This window comes from Microcebus murinus, chromosome 13, assembly GCF_040939455.1.
Source record: "Microcebus murinus isolate Inina chromosome 13, M.murinus_Inina_mat1.0, whole genome shotgun sequence".
Lineage (NCBI taxonomy): Eukaryota > Metazoa > Chordata > Mammalia > Primates > Cheirogaleidae > Microcebus > Microcebus murinus.
The window spans coordinates 62,083,981-62,103,802 of record NC_134116.1 but is presented as its reverse complement, the minus strand read 5'-3'; the positions used below and the strand labels follow the sequence as shown (position 1 = coordinate 62,103,802).

Genomic DNA, 19,822 nt, shown 5'->3' with positions numbered 1-19,822 from the left:
GAGATAGTGCCTGCTGCGTATCTTATTGTTCAGTTGATTTGTTTTGAAAGTGGCAAAGTACAGTTTGTGCTTCTGCAAAGATACATATGATATGCTTAATTGATTTCACAATGGTTCAGTAAAACACAATGTCAAAAATTCTTCTATGTAATCCAAACTAAAGAGGAACCAATCTATTTTGAAAATGTTGGTGATTTGGTTTTTTGTCATATTGCACTAGAGAAAGCCAATGTTGGCATACATTAATGAGACATTGTTTGAAGCTGTGGCAATGGTTCAGTGCTCCGAAGGCCAAAAGGACAGCTGCCTCAGTCTGACCTTGTCCTTCTTGGAGTGAGAAGATGCTGTGCAAGAAGGGTCCCCACTTTCAAGACAAATGAAAAGAAAAATACACTCATCATGGGTAGCTAGGCTGTGGAAAAAGAGACAAGTTCCTCTATAACTTTCCTTCCTTTGGGGTCCTTTTTAGTTTAAAACCCAAGGTCCCCTTTATGTTACTAGTCTACTCAGGGTCATTTAAGCAAAGTAATATAAAATATTCATGCTTGGTCTTTGAAAGACTTGAATAGATGATGATGATTAATTTTCTGCTAGTATTTTTAACATGTGGTATTGACTCTGGACAATGTTGACCATGGAAAATGAGTCACTGCCTGTTGTCATGGTTCTTGATGGGCTTTTATGTTTTCTGTAGACTACCAACCCATGATTTAGTGTAGAACAGGGCTAATACTGAGTTTAGATGTCATGTAAGAAGAAAAGCAGGGGAAAGAGGATGTAGAACTGGGTAGTATTCAGATTATAAGGGCTTTCCTGAAGGAAAAAATGGAATGCTGGAATCAGAAACAGATAGTAAAGAGAAGATTGAATCCAAGGAAACAGATTCACAAAAGGCCATCTTAATTATCTGTGCCTTTAGGAGGAAGACCACATAGAGACTTGCCCAGTGGGTAGGATGCTGGTCTTTTCTGATTGAATTTCTCTTTTTAGCCACCTACACCCTGGCCAAGCCCAGAACCATCCCACCTCAGAAACCTTACACTTGTGTGGTTCACTGCTGACTTCACCCTCCTCATCTTCCAGTTTTCTACACCCTTCCTCCATTCCAGCTGCCCTTTACCCTTGTGGAGAATTCTGGTCCTGATCCCCGAAGTTTCCAGCATCTCAGCCCCTCTATCACCCTCCTTCCCATTGATGCCTCACTTCGGCCACAGCTCCGCAAAGTCCTCAGTTCTCTGAGTGAGAGTGGCCACCTTCTTCCGCAGTCACCCCCTCTCCCAGTGCCCTGAGTAGCCCTGCAGACTGTCACCACCCTCCCCAAGTCCCTTCCTCACTCATCCCTGCCTTCTTCGAAAGCTGTCAGAGAGAAGCTTATATATTTTGTCCACTCTATATCCTTCCTACCCCAACAAATAAACTTTTCCTCTCTCCTTCATCTCCAGGGATGGGAGCTTGCCTCAGTGCCTCCACACCAGAATTATTCCCTTTGTCTCCCTTTTGACTAACTCACTTTTCCCGATTTATCAACATGCTCAAGTTGCTTGCCTCTCTGTTAAAAAAATAAACCATCTAATCTCACTTGCAGATGAGGAAAAAAAAAAACCCAAAGCCCTCTTAATCCCATGTTCTGTTGTAGCAGTTTCCATCTTATTCTCTTAACAGCAAGCCTTCTTTTTTTTTTTTTACATTGTGGTAAAATATACATAACAAAATTTACCATTTTAACCATTTTTAAATGTGCTTTTTAGTGGCATTAAATATATTCACATTGTTGTGCAACCGTCACAGAACATTTTTCATCTGTGAAACTGAAACTCTGTTCCCTTAGACAATAACTCCCCACTCCCACGCCCCCCATCCCTGGCAACGATCCTCCTTCTGTCTCTACAAATTTGACTACTCTAGGTGACTCACAGGAGTGGAATCATATACAGTACTTGTCCTTTTGTGACTGGCTCATTTCACTCAGCATAGTGTCCTTAAGGTTCACCCAGGTTGTAGCAAACAGCTATGTTTCTTAAGAGAATAGAATTTCCCCAGCTGCTTCAAATCCTGTACTTCCCATTTGCTTTCCAGCTCCCTGCAGTCTGCTTTGTCTCTGTTACTCCACTTACACTGCTGTCCCTGAGGTGACCGGCAGCCTGCTAGGACACGTTTTAAACCTTGTCATCCTTAACCTTTCAGCAGCATTCAATATTGTGGCCATTCTGCCACAATATCTGCTGTAACTGCCTGCCTCTGGCTTCTGTGACACGTTCTCTCCCAGTCTTCCTTCCACCCTTCTGATGGCTTTCTGCAACTTCCCTGCGGTCTGTGGCACACCCAGGCTCTGACCAACATCCTCTTCTCTTTACACTCCGTGCTCTCCCTTGTTGACCTCAGCCACTACTCCCAGTCCCAGAAATAAAAGGCACAGTCATTGTCCTCACATTCCTCACCACCCAGTGTAATTATAGTGCTGGGTGGCAAAGGTAGGGTGGGGAGCGAGCACTGAGCAACTCACTTGGAAGGGGGTGGGAGGTGATCAGGGAGATGTCGCTTGCCCTAAGGTCTTTGGGGATAAGTTAGTGTTGAGTTCATAAAAAAAGAAGGGAGAAGAGCAATCGGGGCAGAGAAAACCAGCATGGATCAAGGCGCGGACATTGGCAACAGCATGGTGCTCCGGGGAGCTGCTAGTCACACTTTTTTGGCTGGAACGCTGGGCACGAGGGAGGGAGAGGGAAGGCGGGGTAGAGGGACAGCCAGAAAGGAAACGAGGGTTACTTCAGATCTCAGAGGCTCATCTCTGGCTTTTTCCTGACGTCAATGAGAAGCCATTAAAAAGTTTGAAGAAAAGAAGTTAACCTAATTGGATTTTAAAAAATTGTTCTGGCAGTAGAGAGTGTAATTGGAAAGCTAGTAGAGAACTGTCCTTTCTTTTTGAGATAGAGTTTCACGCTGTTGCCTGGGCTAGAGTGCTGTGGCGTCAGCCCAGCTCACAGCAACCTCAAACTCCTGGGCTCAAGCAATCCTCCTGTCTCAGCCTCCCGAGTTGCTAGGACTACAGGCATGCGCCACCATGCCTAGCTAATTTTATACACACACACACACACACACACACACACACACACACACACACACACTCTTATATATATGTACATTTATATATATATATTTTTTAATGTCCAGCTAATTTCTATTTTTTTAGTAGAGACAGGGTCTCGCTCTTGCTCAGGCAGGTCTCGAACTCCTGAGCTCAAACAATCCGCCACCTCAGCCTCCCAGAGTGCTAGGATTACAGGCGGAGCCAGCCACACCTGGCCGAGAACTGTCCCTTGAAATGGGACAGTGGCAATGGGAAAGCAAGGAGTGGACAGACTCAAGGTAAAATTTAGGAGGTACACTCAGCAAGCCTGATGATGGACCTGATGTTCCCAGATTCGCTTTTGGCAAGGTGGCTTTCAGGCTGACTTCTCCAGTCCTCGGTACTCAGGCACTCACTGTAGGGTAGCTAATGGGAGTCCCCTGAGTTCTATGTGATATATTGTTGCCTCGAGGTCAGGAAAGGGGTCAGTAGCTGCTTCTAACCATTGTGCTGTCAGCCATGTGTGGCTCAAAGATCTCATGTTTTGCAGGCTTGTCCTAATATTAAATATTACTTTGGCATTGCGTCTTATCTTTCTCCAAGAGTTTAAAGCATTCTCAGTTCATTTTTATCAAGAAATAGCTTTAGGCCGGGCGCTGTGGCTCACGCCTGTAATCCTAGCTCTTGGGAGGCCGAGGCGGGCGGATTGCTCAAGGTCAGGAGTTCAAAACCAGCCTGAGCAAGAGCGAGACCCCGTCTTTACTATAAAATAGAAAGAAATTAATTGGCCAACTGATATATATAAAAAAAAAAAAAAATTAGCCGGGCATGGTGGCGCATGCCTGTAGTCCCAGCTACTCGGGAGGCTGAGGCAGGAGGATCGCTTGAGCCCAGGAGTTTGAGGTTGCTGTGAGCTAGGCTGACGCCACGGCACTCACTCTAGCCTGGACAACAAAGTGAGACTCTGTCTCAAAAAAAAAAAAAAAAAAAAAAGAAATAGCTTTGAGGAAAACAGGACATGGCCCGGGAAGGTCACCAACAGGAAGGCGAATGTAGCGAGTCAGATATTTAACTTGTTGTTGTTACTATTCCTGAGAGTGGTATCTGTCCATCAGTAATCTGACTCCAGCACAACTCATGCATTGAAGCCAGAGCAAGGACGTCTAAGAGAGTCCATGGTGATTCGGGTATAGTGGTGAGCTCTCCCTACGTCGTAGGCCCATTCTGACCCCTGGACGATCCCAGACTCAGCCAGACACAGTTCTGAGAAAGGGGTTTTTGTAAGGCCCAATCAAAGACCTTAAGGTAAACCTAGATCCATTAAAGAGTGGTCTTGAGATCTCAAACACTCCAGATCCAAACTCAGAAGCAGGTAATTCTTTGGCATGTGTCCAACATCATAGCCCTTCACCCCGTCACTCTCTTCACAGCACAGAAGGTCATAGGGACATGGGGGTTAATAAGGGAATTGGTGTAATAGTCATGCCCAGAGGCCAAAATATAACATTTTCTAATCTGTAGGGATTTAGGAAACTAGTTTTAAGTTCTTATGCTCCCTCTGCTGGTTTTCTTTCTGGAGCTAAATGCTAAGTATCATAGTTCTTTGCTCTTTCTGCAGAAATTAGAATGTATTTCTATCAAAAAAGAAACTGATTTGTACAAAGGGGAAGAAAATCATATTTTGGCCATCTAAATTAATAGTGTCGATAAAATCTCCTTTTTTCCTCTTACTTCTAAGAATTTTTTTTATTAGGAACATATTTGAAACAGGAGGGTTTGAATGTAAATCTGCCAGAGCATGTTAATTAATCAAAAATTAAATACAGACTTGTTCATTAGCTGTTAGGAAAATTATTGAAAGGAACAGTGCAACCATAACAAAAATAAACAAACCAAGAAAGGCACGATTCAGTGCAAAGATGCAAGTTCAGATAGTCAAGAATTTTAATTTTTGTTTATAATGAAGATTCTCACACTAATGCAGTTCATATAAAATACAAATCATCATCAGCTTTCTCTGTATATGCTGGGGCTAGGCTATGTGTAGGTGAATAAAACAAGCCTTATCCATGTCCTTATTGAACTTCTAGTCCAGCATAGAGTACATACTTTATATGAGTAATTGCAGATCATTCATCCAAACTTGAGTAGCAGGTACTATGAAGCCCTGGTACCACGCAGAGAGATTACTTTGGAAGTAAGTAGCAAGAGGGCCTCTCCTGGCCAGGCGCGGTGGCTCATGCCTGTAATCCTAGCACTCTGGGAGGCCGAGGCAGGAGCATCACTCGAGGTCAGGAATTCAAGACCAGCCAGAGCAAGAGTGAGACCCCTGTCTCTATTAAAAATAGAAAGAAATTAGCTAGACAACTAAAAATATATGGAAAAATTAGCCAGGCATGGTAACGCATGCCTGTAGTCCCAGCTACTCCAGAGGCTGAGGCAGGAGGATTGCTTGAGCCCAGGAGTTTGAAGTTGCCGTGAACTAGGCTGATGCCACAGCACTCTAGCCCAGGCAACAGAGTTAGACTTTTGTCTCCAAAAAAAAAAGAGAAGAGAGAGAGAGAGAAAAAAGAGGGCCTCTCCTCATGCAGAGAATTAAAGGAACACTTCCCAAGAGAAAGAGGAGTTACCCAGATGGTAGGAACACTCCAGGCCCTGGAGATACCATGTTTCCCTGAAAATAAGACCTACCCATAAAATAAGCCCTAGCAAGATTTCTAAGCATTTGAGCAATAATAGGCCCTACCCCAAAAATAAGACCTAGTGATGGGCGTGGCTATGCAGCGTATCTGCATAACCCATGCGTTTTGTCTCCGAACGCTAAAGAAGACCAACAGCCCTTCTCATCTGCCCCATCATGACAGCTACTATCCCGCAGGTGACCAGAAAGGTGCGGTCAGCCCCACCAACAAGGTCGGCTCCCCCTGTCAGGTCTCGGCCATCCTGTGCGTGCTGCAAGCGGAGGCTTTGAGGGGAAAATAACACATCCCCTGAAAATAAGCCCTAGGGTGTTTTCTTGAGGAAAAATAAATATAAGACCCTGTCTTATTTTCGGGAAAACACAGTAGCAGCCATGAAGTCCGGGAAGTCCAGGAAGTCTCAAGTAGGAAAATGTGATCAACTACACAAAGACAAATGACCTCACAAGCAGTGCTGGAAATTTCAAGCATTATTTTCAGGTGGTGGGAAACCAGTGGGAAACCAGAAATTTAAACAGGATGATGATGTGGTTTGCATTTTAACAAGTCACCAGCGCAGCAGTAGGTAGTAGATTGAGTGGGGACAAGATGGATGTGGGGAGACCATTTAGGAGCCCAGTGCTGGAGTCCCTAGAAAAGGTGACATTTGTTTGAACTAGAGGACAGCAGTGTGTGTGGAGACAGGAGGAGGGGGATTCAAGATCTGGTTGGGGCGCGGAGGTCAGCAGCACTTGGCGATTCCAGCACCACTGGGGCAGTGGGGACTCTCCGGCCTCTGTCTGGAGCATTTGGTGAATGGTGAGGCCATTGACTGAAACTCAGAGCATTGTAGGTAGAGAAGGTCTGGGAAAGGGTGTCACAGCACTTGAACTGAACACGCTCAGAGACGTTCCTGGGGTGGTGGCAAGGAGCCAGCTGGATGTACACTTGTGGTTCTCCAGAAGAAGGTATAGTCTAGGATGGAGCACATGTAGCCTTACAGAAACCCTTGTTGCTTCAACCTAGAGCAAAATGCTGCATCAAAAGGTCACATATTTTATTCAAGAGGCTCTGTGGTCTGAGGACTTTCTTAGGCTCTCCTTTAGCCACATGTTACCCTGTACATCTCTCTGTTAAGAGTATTTTGTGACACTCTCACTGAGTTACACTGATCTCACAGTCTGGTAAAGACAGACCCAGCAGTTTCCAACTCTGATTTTTGCAACTATTTCATATAGTCTTTCACTTTTGCAAGGTATGTGGTAAAAGTCTCAAAAAATTAATTTGCTGAGCATTTGGTAACATGTATTAAATTTCTAAAATGGTTTATACTCTTTGATTCATTCAGTCCTACATTTGAGATTCTCTGCTAACTAATCAGAAATTCGGCCAAGGGTGGAGGATTGCTTAAGCCCAGGAGTTCGAGACCAGCCTGGGAAACACAGCAATACCCCATCTCTACAAAAAAATAATAGCCGGGCGCGGTGGCTCACGCCTGTAATCCTAGCTCTCTGGGAGGCCGAGGCGGGTGGATTACTCGAGGTCAGGAGTTCGAAACCACCCTGAGCAAGAGTGAGACCCCATCTCTACTATAAATAGAAAGAAATTAATTGGCCAACTAATATATATACAAAAAATTAGCCGGGCATGGTGGCAAATGCCTGTAGTCCCAGCTACTTGGGAGGCTGAGGCAGGAGGATTGCTTGAGCCAGGAGTTTGAGGTTGCTGTGAGCTAGGCTGACGCCATGGCACTCACTCTAGCCTGGGCAACAAAGCGAGACTCTCTCTCAAAAAATAATAATAATAATAATAATAAACTTAGCCAAGCGTGGTGGCATGTGCCTGTAGTCCCAGCTACTCAGAAGGCTGAAGTGAGAGGATTGCATGAGCCCAGGAGTTAAAGGCTTCAGTGAGCTATGATCGTGCCACTGACTGCAGCCTGGGCAACACAGCAAAAGCCTGGCTCTCAAAAAAACAGCAGTAATAGCAACAACAAAAATCTAACAATAGGTTAAATAAGTTAAGATACGAGTATATGATAGGATATTAGCCAGCCATTAACATTTACATTTTTGAGAGTATATTATAGTATAGATAAATTTTATAATTATAAAAACTTTTATTTTAAAAATATTTTGGCAATTTTATTCTGATAATATAACATAAAATTTACCATTTCAACCATTCTAAGTGTACAGTTCAATGACAATTAAGTACATCACAATGTTGTGCAACCATCGCCATCATCCATTTCCAGAACATTTTCACCATCCCAAACAGAAGCTCTGTACTCATTAAAGAGTAACTAGAACCCTTGATTTTTAAGAACTAAATCATTTTAATTTAAAAATTATCCCGTAGGGCATATGGGAGAGGTCCAAGGAAGGAGGAAGCACAGAAGGAAATACAGAAAGGGAGCAGGAAGATGGCTTAACCTGAAATGAAGTTAAATGAAGTAAAATGAAATGTGAAGAAGTGGTTTTTGTCATTTAAAATATAAACACCAGGAAACTATAAACATTGGAGTCCTCCACTGTGGCACAGTTTGGGCTGGGGTGTGAGGTGCACGAGTCTGCCCCGCATGGAGCGCAGGCTTGCGGAAGGTGACGGGCTTTCCCTGCTGCCCAGTGTTGAGGAGAAAGAACTAGAGTTCCTCCGGAAGCCCCGGCCGCCAGAGACACGGGAATTCCCTCGGGAGGAAAGCTGTGTCTGGGGCGCTTCTCTCCTCTGTCTCTGCTCCACCGTGTCCTACACCCGGCCCTCCCGCTGGACCCCATGGGAGGGCTCTCCTGAATGCTCTTGCTTATCGCCCTCCCATTCTCTGCCATCCAGTTCAGCAGGTCAGATTAGTCAGCATGTATTGAGCACCTCCTGTGTACCAGGCACTTGCACCATGCTCAGATACACAGATACAGAATCCAGTGTCTACTGTTGGGGACAGATTTATAATCCGACAAAGTTCAATCTGGTAACAACAGAGACATGCGCAGAGCTGGAAGCCCACTGCCTTAAGGCTGACTAAACAAAGGACACCCTCACAGGGGTTGTATAGATGAGGCCTCCTGTACGATAATCATAACTGATGTTTATTGAGTACTTCTTATGTGCAAGGCACTATTCTGTATGCTTATATATATTAACCCATTTAATCTCAACAAAACTGTGGGTTAGGTTCTATTATCTATTCTATTTTACACATGAGACTTCTGAGACATAGAGACATTAAATAACTTGCCCAAGGTCATATACCTTAAAATGTAGAGCTGGGCTTTGAGCCTAGATAATGGTTCCAGAGCCTGTGCACTCATAATCCATATCTGAACTTTCACTTCCTTCACCGTAAACCATCCTCATCCCATAGTCTCCAACAGAGAAGGACAGAGGGCCTGCTCCTCATGGCGCAGAGTTTGTAGATGTGTAGGTGTATATTGATGGGGGAATCTAAAAGTATCAGTCACCTGTACATTGTAAGCCCTGTTGCAGTATTTCCATTATTGATTCTAACAGAATGAACAGCCTCTCTAATTAAGTGTTTTTAATTGAGTCAATTAAGGCTTTCTAATCACTCTTTTTATCAGTGCCCACCATTATTTAAATCTGACATGATGCTTTAAAGAACCTGAGCGACCCATTTACATGTAGGGGAATTCATACATTTGTCACCTTTCTCTTTTTTTTTTTTTTTTTTTGAGACATAGTCTCACTTTGTTGCCCAGTCTAGAGTGGGTGCCATGGTGTCAGCCTAGCTCACAGCAACCTCAATCTTCTGGGCTCAAGTGATCCTACTGCCTCAGCCTCCCGAGTAGCTGGGACTACAGGCATGCGACACCATGCCCGGCTAATTTTTTCTAAATATATTAGTTGGCCAATTAATTTATTTCTATTTATAGTAGAGACGGGGTCTCGCTCTTGCTCAGGTTGGTTTCAAACTCCTGACCTTGAGCAATCTGCCCGCCTCGGCCTCTGGGAGAGCTAGGATTGCGGGCGTGAGCCACTGCGCCCGGCCATCACCTTTCTCTTATCTGTCCCCCTAATCACAGTGGCTTAACTAATCATACTAGAATATCTCAGAGACTCTCTCTTTGAGCAGTACATTCCCTGGCCTAAAAGGTACAAGTGATAGAATAGTGACATCACAGTGACATCACTGGTCAGCCAGAAAAGAGATATCATATGCCTGTTTCATCTGCTAAGGCCATGGGCATTCATTTGTGTCCTTACTTACTTCATTCAGTCATTTGTCCATGCCTGCTAGTGGCTGTCTTCTGTGTATAAGCCAGGCAGAATTCTAGGTCTTGGGGATATTGTAGTGGACAACCCACAGCTGTAGCGCTCCTAGAGCTTATCTTCAATTGAGGCAATAGATAATCAATCAAGTAAAACAAAACAGAATAACAAGAAGAGCGATGAGCCTGGTCAAGGAAAGTGTCTCTAAGAAGGTGGCATTTAAGCAAGGATTTGCAGAAAGTGGAGATAAAGGGATTTTTATGTTTTCATTCATCTGCTCTTTCATTCATTCAGTAGGCAATACTAGAACTTGTCCACACCCTGCACTGTGCTTGGCTGCTGCTGCGGGGTGGATGGTGGTGGTAGGGGCTAAAGGCTGGAGCTTCAGGGGGTAGTAAACCGCATACGCACTAAGGGAAGGGCTGTGTATACCAGCAGGGTAGGGTGCAGGTATAGGGAGAAGCTAGTGAGCCTAATCCAGAATAGTGGAGTTTTGTTTGGGGGTTTTTCTTCCCTTTTTTGATCTTTTAAAAAAAAAAAAATCTTACCAAGCAGAGTCCTATGGAAAAGAACATAAGGAAATCTTCTGAGACAATTATATGAGAGAAACTTCCCTAAAAGCTTTTAAAGTATAGCACCTCATTGTAACAAATTGATCATCTAAATAAGAAAAATGTCAGATTCTAACAAATGAGAAGCTATTTTGTGTTCTTTTCAGACTATAATATTTTTTTAATAATGTAAAAAAATGAGGATTTCTGACATTTTTAAGAATTTGTATGCTTTGTGCTCATCTTATTTGGCAAAAAATTATTGCTGTTTTCATTACACCTCCAAGGGGTCTACCATGTAGGAAAATCTGGCATAATGTTTTGTAGACACATCACTAGAGTAATCTAGTGACCAGCATCTGTACTATGCACTATAGCTCACAGAGTGGTCCTCTGTAATTGATCCAATTCTCACCACAACTCTGTGAAGTAGGTAATGGCTGTGCAGATATTATCATTAGTAGTAATGGCCATAGTGGCTGTGGGATTATCACAGTTCCCATTCTACAGTTGAAGAAACTGACACTTAAGAATGTAAGTGATTTTCCTGAATCTGTAAATTAAAATTCCTAAAGAGAAAAGATAATTTTAAAATCTGATATTGTAGGTTATATATATCTTATAGTCAAGAGTAAAAAATCTAATGGAGCACTTGTCAGCTGTTATTGTCAGGGTGGCAGGTGGGTAGCAATTAAGAAAATACGATTAGTATTTTCCAGTACAATATTTTCCATTCTTCTTAGAATGCTGTCTATTTTTTGAAGGCCAATTAATTTTCTTTTTCATTTCTCTTTGATTTTTATAGTAGTTGATTTTGTGGTGCATTAAATTTTAGGGAAAAATGCTTTAAAAGGGTGGGATTTCTATTCTTGGAGCCAATTTTTTTCCCTCTTGGGACTTATTTACTTGTGCTTTTAACAAAAATTTATTGTATGCCAGGAACTGTACTAGATCCTGGCTCCTTTGCACTGACATTTCGTTGGCGAGTAACACTTTTACCCTGTGGCTGATGTCTGGCTGTGTCTGTCCTCTCAGGTGGGGTGACCGCTCTCTGCTGGGACCCAGTGCAGCGGGTGTTGTTCTCAGGCAGTTCAGATCACTCCGTCATCATGTGGGACATCGGAGGGAGAAAAGGAACGGCCATCGAGCTCCAAGGACACAAGTAAGGCTGCTTTCATAGAGAACTCTGAGGAAAGATTCCCAGCCGACAGCCAGAACAAAGGAGCGTGGCCTGGTCTCGGTGGCAGGAGTTTAGCATGGGAAGGAACATGCCAGGAACACAAAGATCAGCCACTTTGATTTATATCTGTATGAAAGTGGGTTTATATATTTATACCCCATTTTATTCCACAGAGGATTCGAGAGTGCTTACAAAAACCATAAACTAAAATAATGGCAGCGAATAAATAAAAGATAAAAATTAGACCCAGGGAAAATACAAGAGTGAAAATTTGAGAGTAAGAAAAAAAGAGCTTAAAAATACAAGCCATGAAGGCCTACCAAATTTCTATAATTGAGTTCAAATGTGACTTCAAGCTTCCTGGCAGCTTGAGGAAAAGGGGAGAGGTAATATCCTCACACAGTACATTTTGTACTCCAGCAAATATTTATCGAGTGCTTGCCTTGATTCCTATCAGGCTTGTCTTCCTTAAGGGATGGGTTTTAGGAGGCTGACAGGAAGAGCAGCGAAAGCCTTGTATTTCCTTGGAGCAGTTCTCAGACTTTGCTGGGCACATCGATTACTGAGGCATTTGTGAAGAGATTGCTGGGTCCTGTCTTGTAAGGTTCTAGGTGCTCGTCAGGAGCTGTGGGACTCTGTGTGGTGTCAAGAAGCCCCCCAGGCAACTCTGCTGGTGACCCTTGGATCACACTGCGAGTCGCCCTACTGTGTGCTGCTACCGTCCCTGGGGACAAAGCTCCAGCTTTTTGCAGAAAAATGTTATTTATAATAGATCTGCCTTACAACTCTACAGCTAATCGGCATTGTTTTTTCCATGTAAAGTTTTCAAAATGATATTAAGGGTGATCCTAGACATCATAGACAAATGTCTGGAATGCTCCCATGAACTAAGTGGTTTTAACCAGCATTAGCTTTTCCTGTGAATCTGCCTGGAAACATTGGTTTCAAAATATTCTCCTAAATAGTTAAATCGAGTTTGAGATTGTTGGATATGAACTAATTAAATTTTAGAGGGCCTGTGCACAAATAATTATTTTAATTTTAGAGTTTCATGTCAGAAAAGTAGCTGTTAAACTCTTCTTTCTCACATTAGAGGATAGAATGGTTGTCTAGGGCCACTCCTGGCTTGGGGGGGTTGGGGGAGGGTGGCACTGAGACCTTGTCAGCAGCTTGCTAGAAGAATCATTCCCTCATGTTTATCTCCATGACAAGGGGACTCCCATCAGGTCCTGTAAAGGGAGTTCACATCATCTATGTAAGTGAAGAAACAAAGAAGCCAAAACATAGTTCTGTTTAATAACAATTATTATCTAATCTGCAAGTGATTCCTGCCAACTCAGACTCTCTCAGAGAAATAAAATGCAGGTTTTGAATGAAGACCATAATATTTGCTGGACTCATTCAGTTTAGTTCCTAGCTAGTTTTATTTTTACACAGTGGTCAATAAAGACTACAAGCAATCTTGCGCGATTTCATCCACAAGATGATAAACTGCACCTGCGCTCAACACCGGCCTCACCGTGTGCTACGGGCCCTCGGCCCGCATGTAAAATGTGGTTCTGGGAAACACAGACCCATAGTTTTTTAAGAAAGAAAAAGCTGTGAAGTGTAGCTACAGTCTTTCAGTCCTAGGAAAATAAAACCTTAACCAGTAGGCCTTCCAGTTTTAACAGACTTGTCTTTTACAAAATGGAACAGACCCTCCTAGAGTCCGTGCTGATGGAGTCACGCCCTTGGAACTTGGACAGGGAGGCAGGCGCTGAGATCGAGTCACCAGGCAGTACTGGCTCTCCATGGGAAGAGGGCAGAGCTTTTTACCTGGTGCTTTATTCAACCTGAGTTCAGTAATACATAACTCAAGCTCTGTGAGGGGCCCTGTCACCATGTCTTAGCCTGAGAGGGGTTGCCTGGTATCACAGAGCTAGGAGAACTAAACTTCCTCAGCATCTGTTGGTGGTGTCATCTGTTAGAGTGGCTCTAAGTGCTGGCGTGGGGATAGAGAAACCGCTGGAGCTGCTGGAAGATGCAGGATGAGTTTCACAAAGAAGGTGCAGAAAGAAGGGGCAGCAGGCACCCAGCGGGAAGGGAGAAGTCATGGGGCCACTTTCGCAGCGACCATTCCTTCACTCTGGAAATCAGCCACTGGATTGGCTTAGTGATTCTTGTTTTTGAGTAGCACCTAATATTTTGTCAAAGAGCTTTTAAAACAGACTTAATCTTACCATTACCCTGTAAAGGAGAGAAGGCAGTTATTCTTTGCATGAGAATTTTGAGGTATTGTCCTCAAAGACCCCACCTGGTAACTTAGGTCTCCAAACCTTAGCTAAGTCTAGCAGAGAGCTCCGCAGAACCTTCTGTACAGGCAGGGCTCTCTGCAAGGCACTGGGGTACAAACATGAACATCAAATGACACCTGGTCCCTATCATGCCCAGCGATGTTTTCTGTTTCCTTTCTGCTTGGGGCTGGTGTGCTTTTGCAGTTCCTGGTTTTCCCCCTTCCACCAGGGTGACTAGTGGCAGTCAGAGTCCCAGATCAGGGACGGAACTGGTGAGCTGGGGACCTGGGCAGAGCAGACTGGCCTCTGCAGGGCAGGGAAACAGCCTTTCCTTGGCATGGAAGTGTCCAGCCATCATGTTGGCGGACAGCTCCACATGTTCCAGGTTCTGCAGCGTCTCACCATCCTTCAGCAACAGAAAATCTGACATTTTTATGACTCGTTTGATTTGGTGTGAAAAAATGCCATCAAAACAGAGAAAGCTTTAGCACTAAAGGAATTGATTGATGTCAGTGAATGTTTTCAAGTCTAAGAGAAAAACAGCTAAGAAAGTACACTTCTGTACAATGCTATCTGGGTTTAAAGCATTTTGTTTTTATTCCTTGTAGCAAGTGGAATGTGATTGTGTGCTGTGCTAGCTCCGTGGGAGGAAAGGAAAAGAAAAGGTTCTGGTTTCAGGTACTGGTTATGTTTTCCAGTATCACTTACTAGTTGATAGTTATTATAGAAACATAAACCTGGACATTTATTGTCTCGTGCCCACCTGGTCATATCTAATAATGGTACTTGGCCTTTTTAGATCCTTTTTTATTCTTACATAATACCTATCATTTTATGACCAACTTTATGACCATAATTTTTCTTTCTAATAGTATTTTCTTAGAGTCCTAACTTGATCTAAAGCACTGGCAAAGATCTGTGCTGTCCCTTGTGTTGGGACCCTGCACTAAGACTGGATTCAGCGGGTGTATGAGGCTTGGTTAACAGCCATGACCTTCGGCTCTCCTGGCCTGTGTGTCTGCTTTCACTTTCCAAAATCCCAGCTCTTGATGTCTTTCTCAGTACTCTTACCATGCGTAAGACTTTTATTATAAGCATCCTCAAAGCCTTTGGATAAAGAAATGGGCTATTTGTAAGTAAATAGACATTGAGATAATTTGTGCTTTTCCCCTAGTATCAGGTAAATTGCATTTCAAGTTATGAAAGGAGTAGAATTCTAGCACTCAGCTTCTGGGTTTGGGGGAGGGAGCAAGGATCAATATAAATGAAGACTTCCCTGCCTGCAAATCTGTGAGATTTAGGAGTGGTTCCCACTGTAGTACTAGGGAACTGTCTTTTTTATTTCTGGCTATTTAGCTAAACACATAATAGATCAAAGTATTAGATGTTAGAGTTTTCATAGTGGGTAGACTCTCGTCAAAGAGAGAGGGGCTGTATAGTGTGGTCACCAGTGGGCAGGCCTGGGGCAGGCCAGACCGTATGGGGCCAGCCCTCTGAGACAAGGCACTGCCTCTCTCTGATCCTCAGTTTTCTCCTCTCTAAAATAAAGGTAATACTGGAAAGAAAAATCCTCATGAGTTTCTTAAAAATATAAATGATATAATGCATGTCAAATAATCAGTCCAGGAGTAAAGGCCTAGTAAATGGCAGTTGTTAAAATTATTCTTATAAATAAGAATCGTAATCAAAAACCACCCATTTGGATATGACTGCTGTTTCTATTTATCATATTTCCTATGGAAATAGTGTCACATGTGTCTAATTCCTCTATTCATATTTGTTCAACAAATGTTTACTATGCTGCAGCTACATACCAGACTTTGTATTAGGCTTGTAGGACACAACGTGAGTAAGAAAACAGCTCCACCCTGTCCTGGTGGAGCTGTGCTAGAAGGGTGAAATGGGTGAAGGTGGGACAGTTTGCCAGTCTTACTGGAAAGGGGGATACCTCTATGGGGGGAGTCACTCTTGATTTGGATGGTTGTAGATGAAGACATTCTTCTAGTTCTCAGGATCAGGTTACCCAAAACAGAGAACAGCATGAACTAAAATACAGTGGCTTAGGAAATGCAAGTGAACAGAGGCAGGGCCTAATCAGAATTTCCTCCCTAGCTAGGAAACAGCAGAATGTCACTGGTGCTCAAACCAGTGCCCCCAGAGAGGGGTCCCTGAGTTCAGCTTCAGACTGGCCAGGACCCAAGGATCCCTGGGGAGGCAGATCCTTCTTAGGGTCTCTTTGGCAGACCCTAGACTTTGTCAGTGGGAGGCCTCATTTATGTGGATTGCTCATGGGCCTTCTCTGGTCCTTGGAGGTTTGGAAGACTTTGAATATAGGAGAGTAAGATGTCTGGTAGCAGATGCATGACTAATGTAGTTATTCATTAAATAACCTAGACTTTTCATCAAAGAAATGAAAGATGATATATATTTAAGTCCCTATTACTCTGGGGTAATGGAAGGGGTCCTAAGTTGACCTTTGGGCAGATAGTAGCCTGTGTCTGAGAATCTGTTTCTTTAAAGAGGATAAAGGCTTCTTTGCCCTCTCCCTTAAGCATCAGACACAGGACCAGCTTCATGGGCGTGTGACCTGTGCAGTCACAGAAGGCCCCATTCTTAGAAGGGCCCCATGCTTGGTTTAATACTCTGCTGTCACCGTCTTGTAATTCTTAATACATTTTTAACAAGGCGCTCTGTATTTTCATTTTGCACTGGTCCCCTCCAATTATATAGCTGGGCCTGACAGACATATGTTGCCACTAGGACTGGTGAGAAAGGAAATGAGGTCATCGCATTGAGTGTAGTATTTATAGATGGCAGATCCCGGTGGCTGTGAAAAGTGGGGTTTTTGTGCACTTGTAAGAGCATTTGCAGTGCAGTTCGTGGAGCTCTCATCCATGAAATAATAACTGGTTTTGAAGTGCTTTCTAGTATAAACGCTACAGTGATGTCAGATGAAACATGAATGTAAGTAAGAAGGTATCTTTTCATTCTTTATAGCCTTTAATCTATGAACCTGGCACGTTCCATCACCTAGTTTTTAACTGCAAGGTGGTTATGTTTTGAATCCTTAAACAGGAAGTCCCTGAGCAGCTTTATTATCAAGATTGGAATCCAGCATTCATCACTGTGTTCCACTCTTCTGTGTTGGAATATTAATGGTACTGGAGTCCCATAAATTATGTATTTGTTGCCGAATGTTGCTGCCAGCTATGAATGGCAGAGCAGTTCCTTCTGAAGCTTATTTTGGTTTTACAAGATCATTGATGTATATCAAGATGCCTCAACAAATAAAATGGAGTTCAAATCACTGAGTTACGAGTCTGTTCAACAGGATAGATTTTCCTTCTTGCCCTTGAGTGTAGAAATAGCAGCACTGCATGCTTTAGGTATGAAATTACAACCAGGAGAGAATGAGAAAACAGTTGGATTTTTTTTAATGAATATATCTCAAAGGTTTTATATTAGTCATTAATTAATAAGGAAACCTGCAAGACATTCCAGTCAGTCCAAAGGAAAATCCAAAGAGGAGACACATATGTAGATAAGGGAGAGTGAAAGTTTGTAAGCAGGTGCACAACTGCCTTCTCCCATGGGTGGGGTAGGGTGTGTGGGGATTAGTTGTGTCTCCAATGGACAAGCCTTGTTTGTAATAATATCAGTTTTTTATGACTTACAGAGTTATAAAATAGCTTAGGTAAAGATATAGAAAGATGTAAACCCCTAGAGAATAAGATAAACCCAAGAAGGGTGTGTTTGACAATACCTAATATTTCCCTGAAAATATACTCTTTTTGCCCATTTCAAATCTTTCACAGTCTGCCCAACAGCTCTTCCTCCTTTCCTCCCTGTGATCATGATAATCTCAGTGATTAGCCTTGATCACAAAAAAGGCTGGTCTCACAAGGTTTGACCTAATTATTTACATTGGTACAGTAAGAGTATTAATTAACCATATCGGCGTTCTTTTTTTTTTTTTTTTTTACGCAGAGTCTTACTCTTGTTGCCCTGCTAGAGTGCCATGGCATCAGCCTAGCTCACAGCAACCTCAAATCCCCGGGCTCAAGCAATCCTCCTGCCTCAGCCTCCTTAGTATCTGGGACTACAGACATGTGCCACCATGCCCGGCTAATTTTTTCTGTATATTTTTAGTTGGCCAATTAATTTCTTTCTATTTTTAGTAGAGATGGGGTCTCACTCTTGCTCAGGCTGGTTTCCAACTCATGAGCTCAAACGATCCACCCTCGTCGGCCTCCCAAAGTGCTAGGATTATAGGTGTGAGCCACCGCACCCAGCACATATAGGCATTCTTGCGTTTGCCTTGCGTATGTATCTGGAGCCACACAGTATTCGACAACTGTTAAGCCCACAAAATTAACTTCTGCCTGGAAGTTTTTATAAGGAATCTTGGATTGAACTTTTCAAAGCCTCTGTTATTTGCTATCCCAAGGCTAGAAAACGAAGGCCAAGAAACTCTCCTCTATATTTCATAACTTCAGTACTTATAACCTCGGTCGAATTCCTTGAGGTTTCCAGCATTTGTTAGGTTCCTAGCCTGGTACCTTCCTTACCACCTGTAAGGCCAGGACCCTGCAAACCAGGCACCAGACCAGTTTTTCTGAGAGGCCCTTTTAGGCCTTGGCTCCGCGAGCTCTTAAAGTGGCCAGTCATACTTGATTCAATGAGCATCATTCCCAAATATGACGTTCCTGGTAAGTGCTTGGTTGTACAATTGATTTGCATGTTTCCAGCGTGTGGATAGATTCTCATTGAATCTATGCAAACAACTATATGGCTATGAAAATTAAGGAGATTCAGGAACAGTTTTTAAATTCTGGGCAATGAGAACTGAATATCATTTTTAAATGTTTTGATTTAGTTTATACAAGCAGAGTTTACTAAATTGTAGGTTAGAGATAGCTTAAAAAGTAAGAGAAAAGGCATCCTCATATATCCAGAAAATAGAACATTAAAACATCAATAGTATTCCAGACAAATAACTGGAATGAAATTTCCCTCTTCGGTTCATTCAGTCCTGTGAATGAACTGTAATTAATTTTGTTCTGATGGCTCTCGGTTTAGCAGTCCACATTCATGAAGCCATCTGCATCCAGACTAAAAAGACTCCAGAAATCAACTAGCACAGATTAAAAATGATCTAAGCAATGTTAGCTCTGCAGCCTGTGCCTAAGAGTCTATTCTTTGAAATATCAATATTTCAATACCTAGTATATATACTCCCTTTCCATGAAACTCTGAGGCGGTCCTTTATTAAAGTCAGAAACTCTGCCTATAGCAGAGCCTTCAGGCAAGGATTGGAGTCATACAAAAATTATCTGTAGATTATGGAGACTAAGTGATTTAATGGTTAATTTGTCACTGTGATCAATAATAGAATGGGAGAGAATAACATTTTCTTTTGGGGTACCCTACATAACTATTTCCTAAGAGTTTTCATGAGTATTTTCCCTAAGGATAAAAATATAGGCAATAATGCATTGGCAAGTCTCCATGGTCTTCCAGTAAAACATACATCTGAAATATTTACATTAATAACATTTTTCTTAAACTGACTTAACCTAGGGAAAGCTGAGCATCTCTTCTGATCTGACAAGTCTTCCCATGCCACTCTTTCAATAGTAACACATCTAAGAAATGCAATTACTTAAAGCATCTCTCTTTTTGTAAAGTGAAGGGATAAATCTTTATGGTTTTCCAGGAGCTCTCTGGGAAATCTTAAAGAGAGTTTTAGGTGTGAAACACATCCTAAAAATTTTATCTTATTTTTTCAACATACAGGGTTCAATTTGGAAAGACAAAACCAAAAGAATTGTCAGAAGAGTTTTAGG

The 19,822-nt window shown here is 42.7% G+C and overlaps 1 protein-coding gene across 1 annotated transcript in view; it reads left to right on the top strand.

Moving 5' to 3' along the window:
- Positions 1-19,822, top strand: part of WDFY2 (WD repeat and FYVE domain containing 2) — a 159,946-nt gene that overhangs the window by 121,790 nt on the left and 18,334 nt on the right. Inside the window, exon 7 of the mRNA XM_012782651.3 lies at positions 11,556-11,682. Coding sequence (XP_012638105.1) covers positions 11,556-11,682 — 127 coding nt within the window. The remainder of the gene's footprint in view (positions 1-11,555; positions 11,683-19,822) is intronic.